The sequence below is a fragment of the Nycticebus coucang genome, chromosome 14, assembly GCF_027406575.1.
Source record: "Nycticebus coucang isolate mNycCou1 chromosome 14, mNycCou1.pri, whole genome shotgun sequence".
Taxonomy (NCBI): Eukaryota; Metazoa; Chordata; class Mammalia; order Primates; family Lorisidae; genus Nycticebus; species Nycticebus coucang.
The window spans coordinates 8,434,842-8,456,094 of record NC_069793.1 but is presented as its reverse complement, the minus strand read 5'-3'; the positions used below and the strand labels follow the sequence as shown (position 1 = coordinate 8,456,094).

The window sequence follows — 21,253 nt, the reverse complement described above, 5'->3', positions numbered from 1 at the left end:
TGCTGCCTCCATCCCTGCAGCCTGGTTGACTCCCCTCCTCACCACCCCCCAGCTCCAGCCTGGACTCTTCCCGGTGTGTATGTGTGTGTGTGTGTGTGTGTGTGTGCACGCGCGCGTGCGCGCACTTGCGGGCAAGTACTTATGCATATATGTGTCCAGATCTGCCCTGCCTGGGATGTGACGTGTACCTGTCTCCATGGTCTGAATTGGGTGTCTGAGCTTCCCATTGTGTGTGCGCCTGTGTGCATGTGTATGCACGGACAGGCATGCTATATTTGCTGCATTTCCTCTCCCCTATGTGTCCCCACTGGCTTGTGTGCATGGGAGAAGGATGTGTGCTCAGTACACCACTCAGTGTCCACATTGGGTGGGTGTCTGTATGTGTGTGTGGGTGTGTCTTGAAGTGGCAGGTCCCAACTGCATGAACACCTTGCAGAGAGACATCCCTGTAGGTGGGAGGAGCAGGGAGGTGCAGCAGCTGCCAGGTGACCTTTCCTGCCCTTGATGAGCAAAGCTGTGGGTGGGGACAGGAGACAAGGGCTCACCCTTACCTTCTTTCCTGCCCAGGCTTCCCTATAAATCTCTGTGCCTGTCTGTCCATTTATGCCCTAGCACCTGGGTAGACAAGTGGGTTTGTGAGAGATTATGTGGAAGTATGAGGAAGCTGTAGGAAGAGGAGCAGTGGGGGATGGGGGGCAGTGCGCTGTGGGGTCAAGAGAGCTGATTTCACATGCATAGGCGCTGACTCAGCAGTTCCATTCTCTGGCTCCTTCAGTAGCCTTGGTGAGATTGACCTGAGGGTCTCTCCAAGGTCACAGTGGGCCCTAAGTCTGAGACCTGGCTCAGGGGTTACTCTTCCCAAGTGTTAGGCAACACCCCTGGCATCCTGGGTCCCCCTCTAACCCCCTCACAGGGTGGGGAAGGAAGTTTTCCTCAGGGAAACTTGGTGTCCACACTTGGTCATCCATTCGGTAATTGATCACCCTGTGCAAACTGCTCCAGGAGGAAGGATGACTCCTTGGGCATGTCCCCTGTGTGCACCTGTTCCCCAGGCGTGTATTTTCTTCTGAGTCTGTAGCTACCTGTGTGCACAAGTGTGTGTGTGTTCTTGGGCAAGTATGTGCCTCCTGTGTGTGTCTTACCATGGTGGGTGATTTCTGCAGGTGCCCCTGTGTATCTCTCTGTTCACAGGTGTGCATGGTTGTGAGTGTGCCCTAATGTGCATGCATTAATGGTTGAATGAGTGTTCTTGCCTGTGCCTCTGTCTAAAGAAGTGTCAACTACCACCAGCTGTGCAGATCACAGACCCTGCCACAGAAATTAAGGTCCTGGAGTGAGCTGGCAGAGTGGTCTGATACACAAGTGTGCACGCACACACACACAAAGTACCTCATGCAGAAGCCCTGTGTCCAACTGTCCAACTCTGTGGTCACACATTAGGTGCCAGGTCTACCTTTTGTTGGCTGAGTGAAGGGGTGTCCCCTTCCCCCCACACCCATGCGGTGACATGCACAGTGATGCACACGCCCCTGTAAGGAAGACCTACACCGCAGTACCACACTAATTCTGAACTCATGGACGCAGGAAGGAGAGCAGAGAAGAGGGTTGCTGCCAATTTCCCTCAGTGACCAGGCTGTGCAGCCGCAACCCCGCCCTCAAACCTACTCCCACCCTATCCCAGAGCTCCAGGCAGTACTGGGAGGTTGGCTATGATGCAGGGCTGAGAAACCCCAAGCCCCTAGGTCTATCTCGATCCCTCTCTGCCTTTCCCTTCCTCCCCGCCTCTGGGTTTAATGCCAGTAAAACTATTTCCTCCTCAATTCTGGGGGCTTTAAGCCAGAGGCCACCCAGGTAGTGGGAGGCAGGGGCCAGGCTACTGGCTGCAAAAAGCCCCTGGCAGGCAGCCGAGGAGCGGGTTTCTCCTCGCAGCCCTGGCCCGGCCCTGATTGTAGCCAGCAGAGGGCGCTGCGCCCCCAGCCCCGCGCCAGTCACGCTCCCGCGGTGCCCCAAGTCCGGTCCACAGCCTCTCCTTCGGCTTGTCTCGGCCCTGGGCGCTGCCACATGGATCCGCCGTCCACGGGGATGAGTGCGGGACCTAAGGGCCAACCCAAAGGGCGAGGGACTAGGGCCCCTGGGTTCTCAGAAAAGACCTTGAAGCTGGGTTGGGGTCGGCCGGGTTGGGGGCCCTGGCGCCGGGGCTAAGGACTCAAGAAGCGGAGAAGAGCGCGAGTGCCCCGGGGCCGGGACGCCTGGGTCCCGCGCGGGGGAGGGAGGTGGGCCTGTGGAGCCGCGGGACTGGCGGCTTCTGCACCTTCGCATTGGCTGCGCCGCTCGTCCGTTAGCGCAGCGCGGCCCAATGCGCACGCCTGGGGGGCGGGCACCGGTGCTGATGCTGCCGTCAGTCGGTGTTGCAGGGATGCGGCGGCGGGAGCAGCCGCCCTGACTCGCGGAGCATCCTCCTCGGAGAGGCACCGCGGCGGGCGGGGACGCGGCGGGGAACGAGAGAGGCGCTAGGCGGCCGACACCGCTGGTCCCGGCTCTGCCACCCGCCAGAGACAGGGCGGCCCCTTAGCTCCGATCTCCACACTCCAGCTCCTGGCGCCCCTAGACCCAGGTACAGGAGATGGGGGGGGTGCTGCGGCGGAGACGGGCGGGGGGTGGGAGCCGATCGGGGGTGAGGGGAGCGGATTGGAGGGGGTGGGGGAGGCAGGAAGGATGAATGGGGGGGCGGGGGTGCCGCGCTGAGAGGGATGGCTGGGTGACAGCAAGGAGGTGAAACCGCTCGTGGGGGGCTTTGGGGGTCGGAGGCTCTCTGTGGAGGGGGCACTGGCCCTGAGCTGGGGCAAATGGAGAGGGTGGGAAGGAGGGTCATTGGGGGAAGGGAAGGAGGGGCATTCAGAGGGCTATAAGGGAACTCTAAAGGGGGGTCCCCAGTCTGTCTTAGCCTTGGGGTAAAAGCAGTGCTGGGCTAGAGGGGCTGTTGTGCTCTGGAGGGTCTGCAGGGGAGAAACCAGCAAGAACTGGGCTTCGTGGGAGGAGGAGAGGGGGCCGGTGAGGAGAGAGAAGTGGAAACGGAAGGAGCAGGGCCAGACCAAGGGCTTCCATCTGGGGGGACCCACTGAGGACCAGGCTTTCCTAGGGATGGGAGCCAAGGGGAGAGGAGGTTACTGAGAGGGAGTAGAGGGGAAGGTGCCAGGTTGCTGAGGCAGAGATGGTCCATGCTGGTGGATAGATGGGGGTCTGAGGGAGAGGAGCGGAAGCTTGCGGGGGAAGGCTGGGGGTAATGAGAGAGGGAGACTGGGAAATCAGTAGGAGGGGGCTTGTGCTGGGGTGGGAATGAGCTGGGGGTGGTGACAAGGTTCTGGTCAGAGAGTGCTGCAGGGGGAGCGGGAGCTGCAGGGCCTTGGGCTTGCTCCCCCACCCCTAAAGAGGAGGGGACCATTTCTCTTGTCCCAGCCTCCCCCCCTAGCTGAAGCAGCAGTCTGCCCTGGGTTCTTTGGGCTGGGATATGAGCCCTTGAACACTCGATGGGCTCTTGAGAGCAAAATTGGCTTTGGGGGGCTCTTGTCTTCCCCCTCCAGAGTCCTGGGAGAGGGCATTTGGTGCCTCACTGAACCAGCAAAGGCTCCGAGGGTGTTGTTTCTTGGTACCTGGAAGTGAAGGGGGAGGCTGTCCAGACCTGGAGAGATGGAATGAATCTTAGGGGTCTCTAGTCCTCTTGACTGCCTTGGGGGCTTCATGCACCCTCATTTTCATATGTGTTGGGGGAGGCTTCTCTCCTCCTTCCCATTCATTCTTGCCCCTCCTTGTCTACCTTCCCAGCCTCTTGGCATTCCTTTTGGGAGAGGGCAGACTTTAGGGTTTTAGGTTCTCTGTCTTTTGCCAGAGAAAGAGAGAAGGGAGAAGGAATGAAGAAAGAGAGGAGGGAGGTCCATTGGGCTGTTAGCTGTGAGGCCTTCTGTTTTGTGGGTGCTTCAACTGCTCAGGTCCCTAACTCTTCCTGCTGCCAAGGATGGCTCCAGGGATGCTGGCACCCAAGGCATGGCTGGATATTTCTGGGGCAGGGGAGAAGGGTCTGGCAATGGGGGCTCTTCATTCCTTCTAGAGGAAGTATTTTCAGACCCATCTCAGATTCATGGGGTGGGTGGGACTGGCCGACAGGCCATGGCTCCTGAGGAGTTCTCTCCTAGAGACAGAACTGGCTTCTTGGCCTGGCTGAGTCCTTACGACAAGGGACTCCTGAGATGGGAGGACTGGGTTCCTGAGGGGCTGGGCACCTCGCTTTCCTTGCAGGCTCTCAATCTGCTCTCAGGCTCCAGCTGTTCCCTCCCCCCTGCCCTTGTCAGTGACACAGACATCCTGACACTGATACACACGCTCCGTGACACCCACCCAGACACACACCTACATGAGCATACACACCTGCGTACACAATACACCTCCCAGCAGCATACCGCCCACACTCCCCGCCCAGGGAGACTGCCACCTCGCTGCCTGCCTCAGAGACCTCCTCCATGCACCCTGCTGTCATGTACACGACACGCACAAGGCCCTTACATGCCTCCAGAACCCCCAGCACAGCACTGCCAGCCCTCTCCCTCAGATGCACACAGTCTGCATTCAGCATTCACCTCTGCAGGCCCCCAGCTATCCCAGGCACACCTGTGCTCCTGCTTCACATCTTCATTCCCTGGGACACACCTCCCCTCCTGGACACACCATCACTCCCAGCTATATACACTCACACATGCACGCCCCCCCCAGATACAACAGCTTCCTGCCCCCTGATGAACACATCGATAAGTACCACGTGCTTGTTTGGGTCCTAAGCACTTTGCCCCAGGCTTCTGTGTGTGCACAAGGCACACACATGCATGCTTAACAAACCCTTTGTGTCTTGGCTCACTCACTAAGCCTCTCTCCTCCTTTCACTCTCCCTCTCACTCTCTCTCTTATCTTTGTGGCCTCAGAAAGCCCCCAAGCCCAGACTCTGCTACCTGTCTTGACCATGACCCAATTCCTCCCAGTGGAGTCCAGGAGTCAGCCACATTGGGCCTCCCTCTGAGCCTCCCCAAACCCTATTTCTCAGCGTCCCCTACCCCCAGCATTCATTCTCACACTCAGGGCTCCTACACCTGCCTCTTTGCTGGAGACACACTGTCCATTCATTCATAGCTCCCGAGCCCAGCCCCCAGGGGATGCCCTGATTGTATGTCCTCACATGCCATTCACCTATTGCTCCCTCCATCAGAACGGCTCTGCTGCCTCAGCCCCTTCCACACAGAGAGGCCTGTGTGCTCTCCCAGGCTCACTCAACAAGTGATCCAACTGATACCCTCTCGAGTGTGCATGGCACTTGTTGTGGTTTATAAGGCTGTCTATCACAGTGAGGTGAGGGTGAAGCTGCATGGATTCAGCACTGCTCCTTAGCGAGCCTCAGTTTCCTTGCATGTAAAATGGGATTCTCACACCTATCTCATGGGGACGTTGTCAGGAGGAGATGAGATGATTATCATGGCAATAATAATAGTAACAATTATATGTTTAGTGTCCCTACTGTGTGCTTGGCTCCATGCTAAGTGCTCTGTGACCTTTTCTTCATTGGATATATTTCTCAGGCACACAGAAGGCCCCCAGTAGATGGTAGCTATTTTTATCATCATTATCACAACCTTCCCTGTGTGTGCTCATGCACACACACGTACACACACACACCTGTCATGGCTACCTTTTGGAACATTCCGGGCACCTTGTGCTTATTCACAAGGCTGCCCCTGGAAACCATCTGTCCTCTCTGCATTACTGGGTCATACCCGCCTGGGTTTGTGTGCCCCAGCTGTGCACAGCATAGGACAGTTGGAGCTCATCACTCTCGCCACCTACCCCCATGGTCTCATGTGCTCAGGCCCCCACTCCACCAAGTCTCTCCTTTGCACCTCTGTCTAACCTACCCATTTCCCCAGCCCTAAACTCTGGGCAGCATTCAGCATTCTTGTCCTGCACACCTAGAGCTGCCACCCATCTGTGCCCAACTGTCTTCATGCTTTTCTCCATGTAACAGAGACCTGCTCAGGAAACCCACAGACAAGTACACTCATTTCCACCCCACTTGTCTTTAGGCCTGTTCACCTCATCTCCTGTTTTCCTAGGCAGGATGCAATACCTGGCAGAGGGCATGAGGCTGTGAGCTGCACAGAACCAAATCTGAGCCCCAGCTCTGCCACCTATGAGCTGCCTGACCTTGGGTGGGTCTCTTCTCCCCCCTGTTAGTTTCTTCATCTGTAAAAAAGGGCAGTGATGCTACCTGCCTTGCTTACTACCCTTACTAGTTCCTGGTGGGAATCAAAGGAAATATTACATGTGTCTAGTTTTGCAAACTGTTAAAGGAAGAGGAATCTTAAAAATAATCATTAGTATGGCACACGTTTTTCCACACTGTAGTCTAGGCCAGGCACTGACTCAGTGCTTTACATATATTAATTCTAATTTTGACAACATTATTATTATCTCTATTTTATACATCAAAAACAGAAGCACAGGCTCTGCACCTGTGGCTCAAGCAGCTAAGGTGCCAGCCACATACACCTGAGCTGGCGGGTTCGAATCCAGCCCGGGCTGCCAAACAACAATGATGGATGCAACTAAGAAATAGCCAGGCATTGTGGTGGGTGCCTGTAGTCCCAGCTACTTGGGAGGCGGAGGCAAGAAAATCACTTGAGCCCAGGAGTTGGAGGTTGCTGTGAGCTGTGATGCCATGGCAGTCTACCCAGGGTGACAGCTTGAGGCTCTGTCTCAAAAAAAAAAAAAATCCAGAAGCATAGAGAGGCTAAGTAACTTGCCAAAGGTCACATGACTAGATTGGGGTAGAGCTGGCTTTTGAACCCAGGCTCCAGAGCCAGTGCTTCTAACTGGGGCACTATTTTGCTTTTTGCCTGCTGAGGTTGTGGCTGGGTGTGGGCATGCTGGGAGTCTTCCCAGCTCATCAGGGCTGGAAGGAAGGGGCAGGAAGGCAAGGTAGGAGCTCTTTTCCATCTGCCAATCTTGCCTGGTGTTTAGGGGAGAGGAGACCCTCCAAAACCATTCTGCACCTTAAAGGGACCTCAGAGGTCAAGCATTCTGATGTCCTTCTCCCATACGATTCATGAGCCCCCTCCTGAACGTCTCTGGGCAGTAGTCATCCTGCTTCAGCTTGTACACCTCCACAGACGGAGAACTCACCACCCCCTGAGGCAGCCTACTCCACTGTTGGATTGCCAGCATGTTTCTCTTTAGCTTGAGCCAAAATCTTCCCCCCTCCGTAACACGCACTTCTCCCACCTGTCCACGGGCTGCCTTCTGGGGCCACCAGAATGTGTGTAAACCCAGCTCTTCCGCCCTGGCGCCTGGGGGAGGCCCCTGCTGTCTCACTCCCAGCTGGCAGGAGAGGATGCTGGCGTGAAGAAAGGAGAGCCAGAGGGAGGCTGGCATTCCCATGGCTGGAGGGAGGGTGTGTGTGTGTGTGTGTGTGTGTGTGTCTGTGTGTGTGTGTGTGTGTGTGTGTGTGTGTTTGTTTTGGCATGGCCAGAGAGGGGGCTGTGTGAATGCCAGGAGAGGGCCCTTGGCCAATAACTCTGCCAGGAGAGACACAGACTTCCTTACCCCAGGATTTGGATCCATTTGTTCATTTTATACCAGTGGAGATGGGGCTGAAGCCTTTGGTTGGTCAAGGAAGGCCCAGGTCTGGATCAGCAGGTACAATTGAAAGCATCTAGAATGGAAGACTAGTGACTTTGGTTCTAGTCTTGCTCTTCTGTTTATTCCAGTTGGTCACTGCCCCCCTCTGGGACTCAGTTTCCACCTCAGAAAAAGCTGAGCAAGATGAATTCCATGAGCTCTGAAGCCTCTTTCTCTCCATGCCTGGGCAGGCTCTGAGTCTGGGGCACCTGTAGGGGATGGTGTCCCCTGTGAAAGAGGAAGGTGGGCTCTGAGCCTCTGACACTGCCCTATGGCCTGGGGACAGTACAGGGGAGAAGAAAGGCCATAGACTTTGGAGCCAGCAGATCCCACTTAACCTGCACTGTGACATGGGGCAAGTGAATACATCATTCTAAGCTCAGTTTCCTCATCTATAAGCCTGAGTGACAAAACTATCTCCTAGATCCTGGAGGATTAAATAAGACAGTGCACATAGGGGGTCCCACTTGATGCAGAGTGGGAGCCCAAAAGTTGTAACTTGGAGGCCACAGTGGCAGTGGCCTGGCTGTGTGGAAAGATGAGGAGGCTGACTGGTTAGGAGGACCCAGCAAGAGGTAGTGGGAGAGAGTAGAGTCAGGGAGAGAGTAGACAGAGCTTCTGAGGGCAGCCTGGTCACCCCAAGCCCCACCCTCTCCAGTTTTGGTCACTAGAGGCCTGCAGCTACAGGGTTCATCTGTGGCAAGGAGCATTAAGAGCTGACCGCGTGTAGAATCTCAGGATTACCAGGGAGGTCAGCTCCCCAGAGCTGTGGTGGCTCTGGGCCAGCAGTGTGTACTGCATGGATGGACTTCAATGAGCATGTAGGGTCCCCTGGGGCTGCTTTGGCCAATGTCCCTGTGCTGGCAGTGGGCACTGGGTAAGAAGAGTGGGTCTTGAGGGACAGTGCCTGAACACTGTGGGTGCAGGGGGGCTTCCACTGTGCTGCAAGAGCCCAGAGGAGGGGCCATTTCTTTGCACAACTCCAGGGGACACTGCTTACTTGATATAGTTGTGGGAGGAATGGGCCTGGCCTCTGGGGAGAAGAGCTCTAGAGATAAGGGCTGCTGTGAGGCCAGAGAACAGAGTGGCAGAGCTGAGGAAGGATGGAGCACCCTAGGGCAACAAGAACACCCTGTGTCCTCAGAGAAGGGCGGGTTGGAGGCAGGGCCAGCAGAAGTCTGGCCTGGTAGGGGGAGGCTGGAGGGAGGAGAAGGCACGGGAAGAGCAGCATGATTCCTGGGTATGAGTGAGGGTGGAAAGGACCCAGGTGTCTGCTTAGCTCCTCTTGGGGATATTTCTGCCTGAAAAGCCTAAATCTGCCCCCAGGCTCTCTGGGTCCCCTGGGAGAGGACTTGGGAAGGGTTGGGGCATCTTCTTGGTCAGCTCTGCAGCCCCTGTGCCCCTGGCCAGCCAGGCCAGCCTGTGCTGCAGAGCTGTGGGCTGTGGGGAGAATGAGTAATGAGCCTCGAGGGGCTGCAGGCCTAGACCCCGCCCTCACCCCTCCCTGGAGGCACTGCCTAAGCCCAGCCTCTGCCCACAGCCGCTCAGACACGTGCCTTCGCTCAGCACCCCACTCTCCCTCCACACACAGCATCACAGCCACCTACTTCTGGACTCTCACTTGCTTTGCAACAGCCCCCGCCAACCAGGTAACATTCCTGCTGGCTCTCAGGACCCAGGGCCCTGCTTCCCAGGCTCTGAAGGCCTCTGCACCGTCCCTCACCATCCTCCTCCATCCTCCTGAGTGGTGGGAGACCCTTCTCTACACTTTCTTTAAGAGCCCCTCTGCTACTTCCCAAGAGGGTGGGGGATATGAGCAGGGCAGGGGGCCTAGGTTGGGAGTGGGGCAAAGGATAGAATCACCCCCTTCCAGGGCTTGGGGGTGAGTGGACAGAAGCATGGAATTGTATTCCTTCTGCCAGTGCAAATCAATAGCTAATTAATTCCCTCCACAAAATAGTGTCTGGAGGTGAGGTAGGTGGTGGTGCTGGGAGAGAGGCTGACCGAGGTGAGGTTAGGCCAGCCTGGGACTCAGACCCCAGCAGGGAGGGAGGAAGGATGGTCACTTCTGACCACAGGGCTGTGCCTCAGCTGGGGTCTCTGGCTACTACTTCTAGAGAAGTGGGGGAGCTTTGGCCTTTCCCTCCCCCATGACTGAGGGACCCTCTCCTCTGCTTCGGGGGTAGTGGGGGGGTGGTGGAGGGTGTGTGCGTGTGGGGTGAGGGCGTCAATCAGGCTGGGAGCAGGTGCTGCATTTAATTTGATTGGCTAATTAGCCCGCGCATGTTAATTATCTCCATTACCCAATGAGGAGAGGCAGTGGCAAAGCTATATATAACTTCACAGTGTATAGGGAGTGGGGGCTGCTTGCCTAGATCTCCTCCTTGCTGCCTGGGAAGGGACAGCCCTTGGAGAAGCATGGGGGCAGGACACTTGGGTCCCCCTTAGAGCCTGTAGGATTGGGAAGGCAGCCATCAGGAGTTTCATGAAGGGACCCGAGGGCCCTGAACTTGAACTTGGCTCCCCACATGCTCCCTATGGCTTTTTGAGGCCCTCTCTGCCCCATCTGCCTTCTGCACATGTGCTGCTCTCTGCTCACCCCCTCATATGGCTTTTAGGGGTTCCAACTTCCTCCCGTGTAGCTCTTTGGCTTCTCTTCTAACCTTCCTGTCCCTAAGTCAGCCTCTCCTCTTCTTTTGGTTTCCACCCCTCTGAGCTACGCCCCTCTTTTGGTTTCCACCCCTCTGTCCTTGCTTCTTTCCTGAAGATGCTGGAATTGAGCAGACTTGGATCTGAGTCCCAGTTCCCTGCTGATTGGCTGTGTGACCTTGGGCAAGTCCCCAGACTTCTTACGTGGGTCTCCCCGTGGTTAATGTGTATAATGGGACTTCTCAGAATGATTAAGTAAAGTGACATTTGTAAAAATGCCCAGCATCCAGGACCTTGACAAATGCTGTTTGAATTGGAAATTTAATTTTCTCTATCTTCTTTTTCTTTTCTGGCCAGCAGGCCACCTTTCTCCGCCATCACTCTTCCATCTCTGTCACTTTTCATGCACTTCTCTCCCTTTCCTCTTCTCTCTCCCCCCCTTCAATCTTTCCTTGTCTTCCTAAACTCCAGCCCCTCCCTGCTTCTCTCCCAGGCTTCTCCCCACCTCCTTCCCTCTCTCCCTCCCCAAAATAAAATCAATGCAATATTCAGGAGGGTTGTTGGATATAAATAATTACGACTCAGAGTTTAACGAGATGCAAATTCCCCTCCCCGGCGTGGGGTATAAATTGCTCTCTGACAGCCCGTTACAAGGGTAATCATTTCAGAAAGGCAATTTTATGCAAATAAGCCTGCCTGCCTGCTGGTGGCTCCCCCAGTCCTGTGGGGGGTGTGGGCAGGGGGAACTGAGGGGTGAAGGGAATCCGGGTAGTGAGGCCAGTCCTGAGGCTGAGGACCAGAAGCTGGAGGTTGAGTGTGACGTTTAGCTTCAGGAAGGACCTGGGCTGGTGAGCAGAGAGGTTGGGGCCTGGGAAGGGGTAAGTGTGTGTTGGGGGATATTTGAGACATACAATCAGATGCCTATGTCCTTGCATGGATGGAGAAGGCTTAGGGGCTGGATACCTGGGTCTTGGCTAGCTCTTCTCCCTTGCCCCCTTCTCCGCCTGGTTACCCTGTGATACCATTGATGAATTGGCATTTAATTAATCCCAATGAATTATTTAGCAACTTCATTATCCAGCATCAAGAGCTGATGAAAGAGAGGAGCCGTGGCTGGAGGTGGGAGCCATGCACAGAAGTTAGGCAGCTCAGACAAAGAGCTGGGGTGACCAGCTGCAAGACAGTTCCTAGTCCTGGCCCCAAGGAGCTAACCTTGGTCCTGATACCTGGGTCCTTTGAGAAGGTGAGGGTCAGGACGCTTGGGCTGGGATCCTATTGGACCCTAACGTGTCACCTTTCCACCTGTCCACCTCTGAAACTAAAAATGGCCCCAGTGAATGTCACCTCTTCCCAGGTGTTGGGCCCCTAGTCCTCCATCTATGGTGGTGTGGCTTGCCTTGGGACCCTTTCCAGATCAGGGCAGGCTCAAGTCCAAAAGTGAAACTATTGGGGGCCTCTTGGTAGGAGGGGGAGCCCAATACTTAGGGCTCCTTCTGTGAGCCCCTCATTAACTCTTTCCTCTCTGTTTCCCCACAGGCATCCCTCCCCCATCTTCCGTCTGAGCCCGCAGCAGGGGAGGGGCGCCCTCTCTACCGCCCAAGGGAAGTCCCCACCTGGGCCTCTGAACGCCTTGACCTGAGGCGGGCCCATGGCACTGTGAGTCTGCAAGAGAGCTCCGCTCGGCGCGGGGGCGCCCGGCCCCCTCCCCGCCCCATGAGCCCGCGGCTCTGAAGCCTGAGCGGGGCCGGGGGCCGGGCGGGGCCGGGGCCGACGGAGGCATGGCGCCCGGGAGTGGGTGGCGGCCGTTGCTGCTGCTGCTGGCGCTGGTGGCAGGCGCGGACAGCCTGGAGTTCGGTGGCGGCCCCGGGCAGTGGGCTCGCTATGCGCGCTGGGCGGGCGCGGCGAGCAGTGGCGAGCTCAGCTTCAGCCTGCGCACCAACGCCACGCGCGCGCTGCTGCTCTACCTGGACGATGGCGGAGACTGCGACTTCCTGGAGCTGCTGGTGTTGGACGGGCGCCTGCGGCTGCGTTTCACGCTCTCGTGCGCCGAGCCGGCGACGCTGCAGCTGGACACTCCAGTGGCTGACGACCGCTGGCACATGGTGCTGCTGACCCGCGACGCACGCCGCACGGCCCTGGCTGTGGACGGCGAAGCCCGCGCCGCCGAGGTGCGCTCCAAGCGGCGGGAGATGCAAGTGGCCAGCGACCTGTTCGTGGGCGGCATCCCGCCCGACGTGCGCCTCTCGGCGCTCACGCTCAGCACAGTCAAGTACGAACCGCCCTTCCGTGGCCTCCTGGCCAACCTGAAGTTGGGCGAGCGGCCCCCGGCGCTGCTGGGCAGCCAGGGCCTGCGCGGCGCCGCCGCCGACCCTCTGTGCGCGCCCGCGCGCAATCCCTGCGCCAACGGCGGCCTCTGCACGGTGCTGGCCCCCGGTGAGGTGGGCTGCGACTGCAGCCACACGGGCTTCGGCGGCAAGTTCTGCAGCGAAGGTGAGCCCCTTGAAGCCTCTGCAGGGCGCCGGGGCGCGTGAGTGAAGGGCGGCGGTGTGTGGTGAGGGGATGAGGCCTGTGGGGGCGCCTGAGACGAGATCCCTAAGCTCGGGCGGGTGGCGTGTGAGAATATGAACCGGCACGCGGGAGTTGTGGGAGCCATGTGTGAGAGAGAGGTGTGGGGTTAACCAGTGGGCGGAGCGGACAGTGTGGGCGTGGCCACTGTGAGCCTCGCGGCGACCAAGTACCAGTGAGGTTCTAAAGGGGCTGGCGGGGTGGGAATGAAGGCTGTGGGCGTGGCCTATGAGCAGTGCCTTGAGGGCGGATATTGTGGGCGGGGTTCCCTGAAGAACTGTTGTGGGGGGATTCCCTGAAAGACAAGGGGTTGGGATTGTGAGAGGGCAGGGCCTTGTGTGGGACCACGAAGGATTCTGAGTGGGGCCTGTGTGAGAGAGCCATTGCAGGTGGGGCCTGCGAGAGCGAGGCCTGTGAGAGACAGTGGGTGGGGCCTTATGGCAGGACCTGTGGGGGCCTGGCGAGGTTTGTGGGCGGGGCCTATGGAAGGCAGTGGGCGGGGCCTAGAAGGCGTGGGCATGGTCAGCAGTTGGCCGCAGTCCTTGGAGGTTCGAGAGTGAAGGGCGAGAAATGCAGCCTGTGAGGCCTGAACCGGAAGGGGATGAGGGCCTGGGCATGAGAGTGATGGGCGTGGGGAAAAAGACACAATGGTTATGTGAGGGCAGGTAGGAGAGAGTGGGGATTGCGAGGCTGTAACTGCACCTTCCTCCTGGAAGGCGGAACCAGATGTTTATTTTTTACCACAGAATCGACCTAGGCCCCCCCCCCTTTTTTTTTAGAGACAGAGTCTCACTTTGTCACCCTCGGTAGAGTGCCTGGCGTCACAGCTCACAGCAACCTCCAGCTCTTGGGCTTAGGTGATTCTCTTGCCTCAGCCTCCCGAGTGTCTGGGGCCACAGGCGCCCACCACAACGCCCGGCTATTTTTTTCTTGCAGTTTGGTCGGGTCCGGGTTCGAACCCGCCACCCTTGGTATATGGGGCCGGCGCCCTACCCACTGAGCCACAGGCGCCACCGGGCCTAGACCCTTTGAGAGTGATGGGAAGATGAGGGAGAGGGTGGCTGAGGCCTCTTGTCTTCTGACTAGGAATTGACAGTTTTGGTGAGGGACAGAGATGGCTGGTAGTCTCTCCCAGGGCCTGGAGAGCTGGGGTGTGGGTGAGAGATGCCTGGTTAGGACAGGGGTTGTTAGTGCTCTGAAATATGGAGTTGAATATGGAATAGGGGCTTGAAAGGGAGGCCTGCAGGAGGAAGGAAGGGGTTCTGCCAGCACCCTAGCTGTCAGAGGGAGGGTGTCTGGTTGAGATGAGTGACTGAGGGGGCCAGGTGGTTGGGTTGGGCCTTCCATAGGCCCTGGCCACAAGAAGGAGAGACTTTAGGGAACTTCTTTCATGTGAGTCTGGCTGGGCAGCTGGGAAGAAGTTCCCCATCTTTTGGGGGGTGGAGCATGTGACTCTCCTGCATTCCCAGTCCCTGGCAGCTGTTTGTCCAGCAGATATGTGTAGTCAGATTGGATTTCCTCTCCCCCAGTAACTCTGGAAGTTGTGGGTCACTCAGCGATTGTGTGTATGTCTGCCTTCTGAGAAGCAATCTTTTGGGGAATGTGTGTATGTGCACATGTGTGTCCACAAGCCAATGTAGCCCTGGGACTGCTTTGGGGGTCGGTGCCCTTGTGACTTTGTGCTTGTGGACAGCCATGGAAGGAGATGAGTCTGCAGGTGTGGCCTTGGCTATAGGAAGCCTGTACTTTGGACAGTAGTTTGATTGTGTATCTGTAGTTGTGGTAAAGGAACACATAAGGAAGCTTTGGGGATTGTTTTTGGGGTTATTTGGACAAGGTTGTGGGCTACATCTTCAGGAACTGTGTGTATTAAGTTAATCTGACACCTTCTCACCTTTTCTCCAAGGAGTTCAGGTGTTCCCTAAACTGTGAAATTGTATGTCTGTGTGTGTTTGTATGGGGGGCCGGAGAGTTTGGTAGTGTGTATTTTATGCTGAATGTGTCTGTTTGAACAGTAGTTCCTATGGGGCCTAGTACTTAGTAGAGTAGTACCCATGTGTACGAGTGTGTGCTCAAGAATGGCTCCTGTGTGCATATGTTTAACATAAGACCTCAGACAGATTCTGGTAAGACACCCAGAATCTATGAGGAATTTTTCTTTCCAGGAACCTAACTTTGTTCTCTGCTTCCTATGATCCCTCTCTGACAAGCTTTCCTAAGAAAATAGGATGAACTACCCCTCAGATTTGATGGAGAGGAAGTTTGAGTGACAGAGGTGTTACAGTGCCTGGTCCATGGTCTCACTGTGGCTGAATTGGGCCTGGGTGTATGAAAAACACAGCCAGAGGCAGCCTGGTCAGCCAGAACACTTTAATCTATTCCCTGAAAAGACTCATTGGCCAGAGGCTCCTGGTGAACTGGATGAGGTGCATGATTCTGAATATGAGTTGTGTGGTTGTGCGTCTAGACATGCTAGAGTAAATGTGTGTGAGAGGGATGGATGTGTGTATGAGGTGGGTGTGGTACTGTGCTGGTGTCAGATTAACATTGTGTTGGCTGTGTTGGAACTGTGAGAGATGGCAGTGTATGTGCATCTGACCTGTGTGTGTGTGTGTGTGTGTGTGACTCCTGTAAGAGAAGAGAAAGTGAGACATGAGGTGGGTGTCAGACGGCGGGCAGGGGCAGGTTGCCGTGTGTATGTGTGGTGTGTATGTGTGATTATCTATTGAGAGAACTGTACTTTGTCTATGACAAAGGGGCAGGGTTGTGTGTTTATTCATTTGTGTATTCCCTGCATCTAATCTAGTTCTAGGCACTTAGTGATGTTTGATCAAGATTTGTGGAATGAATGAAGAGATATTAATAAGTATTAGAGGTAAGAGTAAGGCTGTATATGTATATAAAAATACGTATGTGTGTATTTGTTTGTATTTTCAGGTATATGTTCTAGGGGGATGTGACACTGATTGTATCTGGAGAGGAAATGGCCAGTAACAACCCTAATGATTCCCCTTCCTTCTCTCCCTACTCTGCATCCTCATTCTTTCTTATATTCCTTCTTTATTTCTTAGGCAACTTTTGTAATACCTGTGCTCATTATGGTTTTTCTAGTACTTTCTCATCCAGCCAATGGGGAAAGGCATAGACTCTCACTATTGGGTATTGAGGTGGGTGGAGGAAGACTTTAAGGGGAGCCGGCCTGGCTCCTGATCTCTAAGATAGTTCTAGGGGTCGGAGTCCCCAAGCTCCTGTGGAAGTTACATTCATTTCCTTATTATTTGCTTTGCATGGTTCCCAACTCTTTCTGAGATGGAGAACATTTTTAAAAGTCAGTAATTCACAGTACCTCTTCCAAAGTAGTTATTATTTTTGTATCTGTTTATTGTGAACATAAATGACTCAAAGCTACTGTGAATTCAGAAAACCTTTTAGATGACTTTGATGTTATATTTGCTGTTGCAGTTAATAAAATATACATTTGAAAAATGGTTTTAGCTTTATACGCAAGATGTCCCAATTTGCCTTCAGATATTTGGCGTGTGTACGGGTTTGTGGATCTCTTGGAATCCCCCCTGCTTTCCCAGGATCTGGGCTTCCCCATTGACTGAGAATCTCCATGCTAGGAAACTTGCTTTCTTTCTCTTGGTTGGTCACGCATAACTGAAGACAGAGCTAAGTATGAGCGGCTGAGAGTCTGTGTCCCCTTGTTGATTATCTGCCCAAACTGGGGCAGAGCAGTCTGGGAATTGCAGTGGTTTGCATGTCAGTGCTTCCTCATGTCACCCATGTTTATGGAGAAGGGGCTGAAAAGTGATCAAGAAGAAGGGACGTGCAGGTGCATGTGGGAGACCTCATGTGGAATAGTGGCCCTAATGTTTAAGACGGAGTGTCAGTTGTGTACTTGGCTCAGGAGATAAATAGGAGACTAGTGGTAATGCATGTGCTTGCAGGAAGGTAGATGCATGAACCTCATGTGTGTTTGTTAAGTTTGTTAGTAAATGGGTAGTCGGTTATCAAGGGCTCCTTTGGGTTAGGCTGGGTGCTGAGGGCTGCAAGAGAGTCAGATGAATAAGATGGACTCTCTGCTCTGGGAGGGGACTATTAAATTGAGGAAGTAGATTAAAAAAACTATCCAGTGTGTGGTTAAGAGCATAGATTCTGCATCTAGACTGCCTGGGCAGTGATCTTCCACCTAAGCTTTCTCTGACCTGGTTTCTGTATCTGTATATGGGGATAATAATAGTGCCTCTCGTATAGAATTGTGAAAATTAGATTAGCTAATTCATGTGAAGTACTTAGAACAGTGCCTGGCACATGGAAAATGTTCAATAAATAATAGTAAAAAAGCAGTACAATGGGGCAGCGCCTGTGGCTCAGTGAGTAGGGCGCTGGCCCCATATACCGAGGGTGGCGGGTTCAAACCCGGCCCTGGCCAAACTGCAACAAAAAATAGCCAGGCATTGTGGTGGGCACCTGTGGTCCCAGCTACTTGGGAAGCTGAGGCAAGAGAATCGCCTAAGCCCAAGAGCTGGAGATTGCTGTGAGCTGTGATGCCATGGAACTCTATCGAGGGTAATGAAATGAGACTCTGTCTCTAAAAAACAAACAAACAAACAAAAGCAGTACAATGGAGTGTGGTATGTACTTAGAGATGGAGTGAGGCAGTGTAGCTTAGTGACTAAGCCGCAGACTCCTGTGGCTCAGATCTGGGTCTATATGTGTCTTGTCTACTTACTAGGCCTGTGATATCAGGTGAGTACTTAACCTTGAGACTCATTTTTTTCCTTATGTGTAAAATGAGGATAAGCCCACTTATCTCATAGGTTTGGTGTGAAAATTAAATGAGTGTCTGGGTACATAGTTAGTGATGAGTAAATGGTAGTTATTATTATAAGCAAAGTGCTATTGGGGTTTCATGTTGGGAGGATTGGTTTATGAAAGGCATGCTATTTGCGATTGCCTTAAACATTGATTAATAAACTTGGTTTTGGGGAGGTCACTCTAAGCAAAGGAACTGGTATGAATAAAGGCATGGAAGGGGGAAGCGTACCTCATGTCTGTAGAAGGGCACCAAAAAGTATAGGGAAAAGAGCAGGTTGAGGCCAGGCCTTGGAGATCTGGCCTAAATTTTAATTTAACTCACATTTACTGGATGCTGAGTGGATGTGGGGAATTGGGAAATGGAGCTACAAAAGAAATTTGAGCAGGTAAATGGATAACTTAATTATATGTAGGAAGCTGACCGTGAAGTATACAGAGTTTATAGAAAGTAGAGTTTTGTGGCAGAGAAATCAGTTGGGAAATAGTTCAGAAGCACTATTGAGGCCCTGAACCTTGGTTATCATGGGGAGTGGCAAGGAAGGATGGTGTCAGTCACAGTGGCAGTGGTTGAGGGCACTGCTGAACTGGAGCTGTGGGACTCTGCCTCTTGCATGTGGACTGGAAGGAGAAGAGTTGGAGATGATGAGATTTCAGGTTTGCCTGGTTGGATGGGAAGAGGGTGAGAAGAAAAGGGGACGTTGGAAAGGGAGCAGGTTTGGGACAATAGATCATGGCATGTGTTGAGTTTTGGTGCCTCTTGGCATTCCAGGCAGTTGGGAATGGGAGACCAGAGTTTTGCATTGAAGGTGGGGCTGCAGGCAGAGCCTAGGAGCCAGTGTGTAGAGAGTATTGGAAGCTCTGGGATTGGATGAAGTGGCCAAGGAGAAGGTGGGGAGAATTAGCACAAGACTTCAGAGGAGCATACAGTTGGGAGGAGGATGAAGAGGAGTGGCCACAGACCCAGCAAAGAAGCAGTTAGAGTCCAAAGAGAATCAATCAGATCATGTGGTTAAGGGAGGCGAGAGAGGGGATTTGCTGGGTGCCTTCTACACTTTATCTCTTTTAACCCTCATGATCGCCATGTGAGGGTAACTGTGTCCATTTTACAGAGGGTCAAAGATGGTCAAGAGCCTGTTGCTCCCGACCTGTCTCTGTGCTGCCTCCAAAAGGAGAACTGGTCAGCCAGTCTACTGATTTACCCATGTTTGGTTTATGGGGGCTACTTAGGAACAATGTTTTATCTGAAATCAATAAGAACCCTAAATTCCTTGGGCCACAACTTGTCCCTTAATCCAGCGTGCACTGAGGGTGCTCTCATGTTTGCCGGGTAGCTGTCCCAGTACAGGGAGGGCAACAGAGGTGGATCAGGAACATCTGAGTTTTTGGAGCCCTTGGGGAGGAACTCACCCTTGAGAGCATGGGATTATCCCATGAAAACAGAAAGCTTACCAACATTTAAGACATCTCAGATGGAAATCTCTTCACGATATGTTTTCCATATCTTTCTGCCTCCTAAGTGTAATATCTGGAATATTATTTAACCTTTCCTATGACTCAGAGCAATCGTGATTCCCTTTAGGTATTACGTTGGACGGTCACCCAGTGGTTCCTTTAGTGGGATTTGTCCCTGCCTGAAACGATGGCAGACTGCTGTGCTTTTGAGTTCTTATATTAGTTTTTTATAGTTTTTCCATCTTTGTCCTTAGGAAGACTTGTTTAGCAACAGACACCTCTCTCTCTCTCTCCTCTTTCTCTGTGTGCTGCTGTTTGTGACTCTGGAATCAGCATTCCCAAGCACATTAGAGTTGTGTATCACTAACATTAAGTAGGCTCTTGTTAGGGCCTGGGAGGCTCTTCTATGAGAAAAATCACATTTTTTTTTTTTTTTTTGTAGAGACAGAGTTTCACTTTATCGCCCTCAGTAGAGTGCCATGGTGTCACACAGCTCATAGCAACCTCCAACTCCTGGGCTTAGGCGATTCTCTTACCTCAGCCTCCTAAGTAGCTGAGACTACAGGTGCCTGCCATAATGCCCAGCTATTTTTTTGTTGCAGTTTGGCCAGGGCCGGGTTTGAACCCACTAGCCTTAGTATATGGGGCCAGCGCCCTACCCAGTGAGCCACAGGCACCAGAACGTTTCAATTTTTAATGCCCAAATGTGAGATGTCTGGTTTGGCTGCTTAGAGCTTTCTCTCCTCTCTTTTGTTTTGTCTTAATCACAGTCCTTGATAACCAATCTGCTGTAATCAGAGTTCATGTTAGGCAAGACATACCATCGATGACACCATCTCTGTCTTCTGGTGAGACAGGGAAGACTCGTGTGTGAAAGTTGAGTAAATGAGGTCATGTTTGTTAGGTCACTGTCAGTTCTAATGTCCAGTGCCATGGTGGTGACAGTTTCTGTGGGTGGAAGTGGCTGCAGGCAGAACGGGATGGACTTCTCTGGAGAGCAGTGCAGAGAGCGCTTGCTCTCAGAAGACTAAGACAAGCTGGATGCTTCCAAGGGAAGATGGCAGAATGGTCAAGAGCAAGAGCTGCCTGGGTTTGAACCTGGCTTTGCTATTTGCTAGCTGTATGAACTTGGTAATTTATTACCCACATTGCTCTTCTACGTCCTACTCTGTAAAATGGAGGTACTAATGGTGTTAGAAGGACTAAATGAATTAATATATGGAAATCCTTTACAATATGCCAGGTGCAATATGCCATGTAAGTGATTGATAAATGTGATTATGGTTATTAACTTAGTGGTCAGGGAAGGCTTCAGGGAGGAAGTGAGACTTGGTTAGATCTTGAAGATTGACAGAGTGAGAGTCAGCAGAGGACAGGAAAGGGCAAGGGTTTCCTGCCAGGAGAATGGCCTAAATGAGGAGTCTAGGGGAGGTGAGTTGAGTGGGTCAGGGAGTGGTGGGGAGACCAAGTTGTGGTGCTTTGTGGGAGATAAAAATCAGAACTATAGATTAGAATCAGCTTCTAGATGTCTTGACTTCCAGGCCATGATGTAGCTCACTGGAAGTTTTAAGCCAGACAGATTTGACTCTGTTCCTAACCAGCATGGTGACCTTGGACTTCCTCTTTCTGAGTCTTGTTTTCCTCACTTTTAAAAGGGTGTTAAAAAAATTAAAAAAAGAAAGGTGTTAATAGTAACACCCATATACAGAGTAGTAGTGGTGGATAAAAGGAATAATGCATGTAAAGAGCCAGGGAAACTTTAAGTGCTCAGTACCTGACAAGTGTTATTTTATTATTCACTCAACAAACATGGGAATGCCTTTCTTTTAAGCCAAGAACTGTGCAAGTTGCTGAGTATGGGGAGATGAATGAGACATTGTTCTTTCTTTCTTTTTTTTTTTTTTTGTAGAGACAGAGTCTCACTTTATGGCCCTCGATAGAGTGCCGTGGCCTCACACAGCTCACAGCAACCTCCAACTCCTGGGCTTAAGCGATTCTCTTGCCTCAGCCTCCCGAGTAGCTGGGACTACAGGCGCCCACCACAACGCCCGGC

General features: G+C 53.3%; 1 protein-coding gene across 1 annotated transcript in view; it reads left to right on the top strand.

Annotated features, from left to right (window-relative positions):
- Positions 1-2,349: 2,349 nt before the first annotated feature.
- Positions 2,350-21,253, top strand: part of NRXN2 (neurexin 2) — a 110,354-nt gene continuing 91,450 nt past the window's right edge. The window contains exons 1-2 of the mRNA XM_053560951.1: positions 2,350-2,614; positions 11,899-12,852. Of these exons, the coding sequence (XP_053416926.1) occupies positions 12,141-12,852 (712 nt within the window). The 5' untranslated portion in view covers positions 2,350-2,614; positions 11,899-12,140. The remainder of the gene's footprint in view (positions 2,615-11,898; positions 12,853-21,253) is intronic.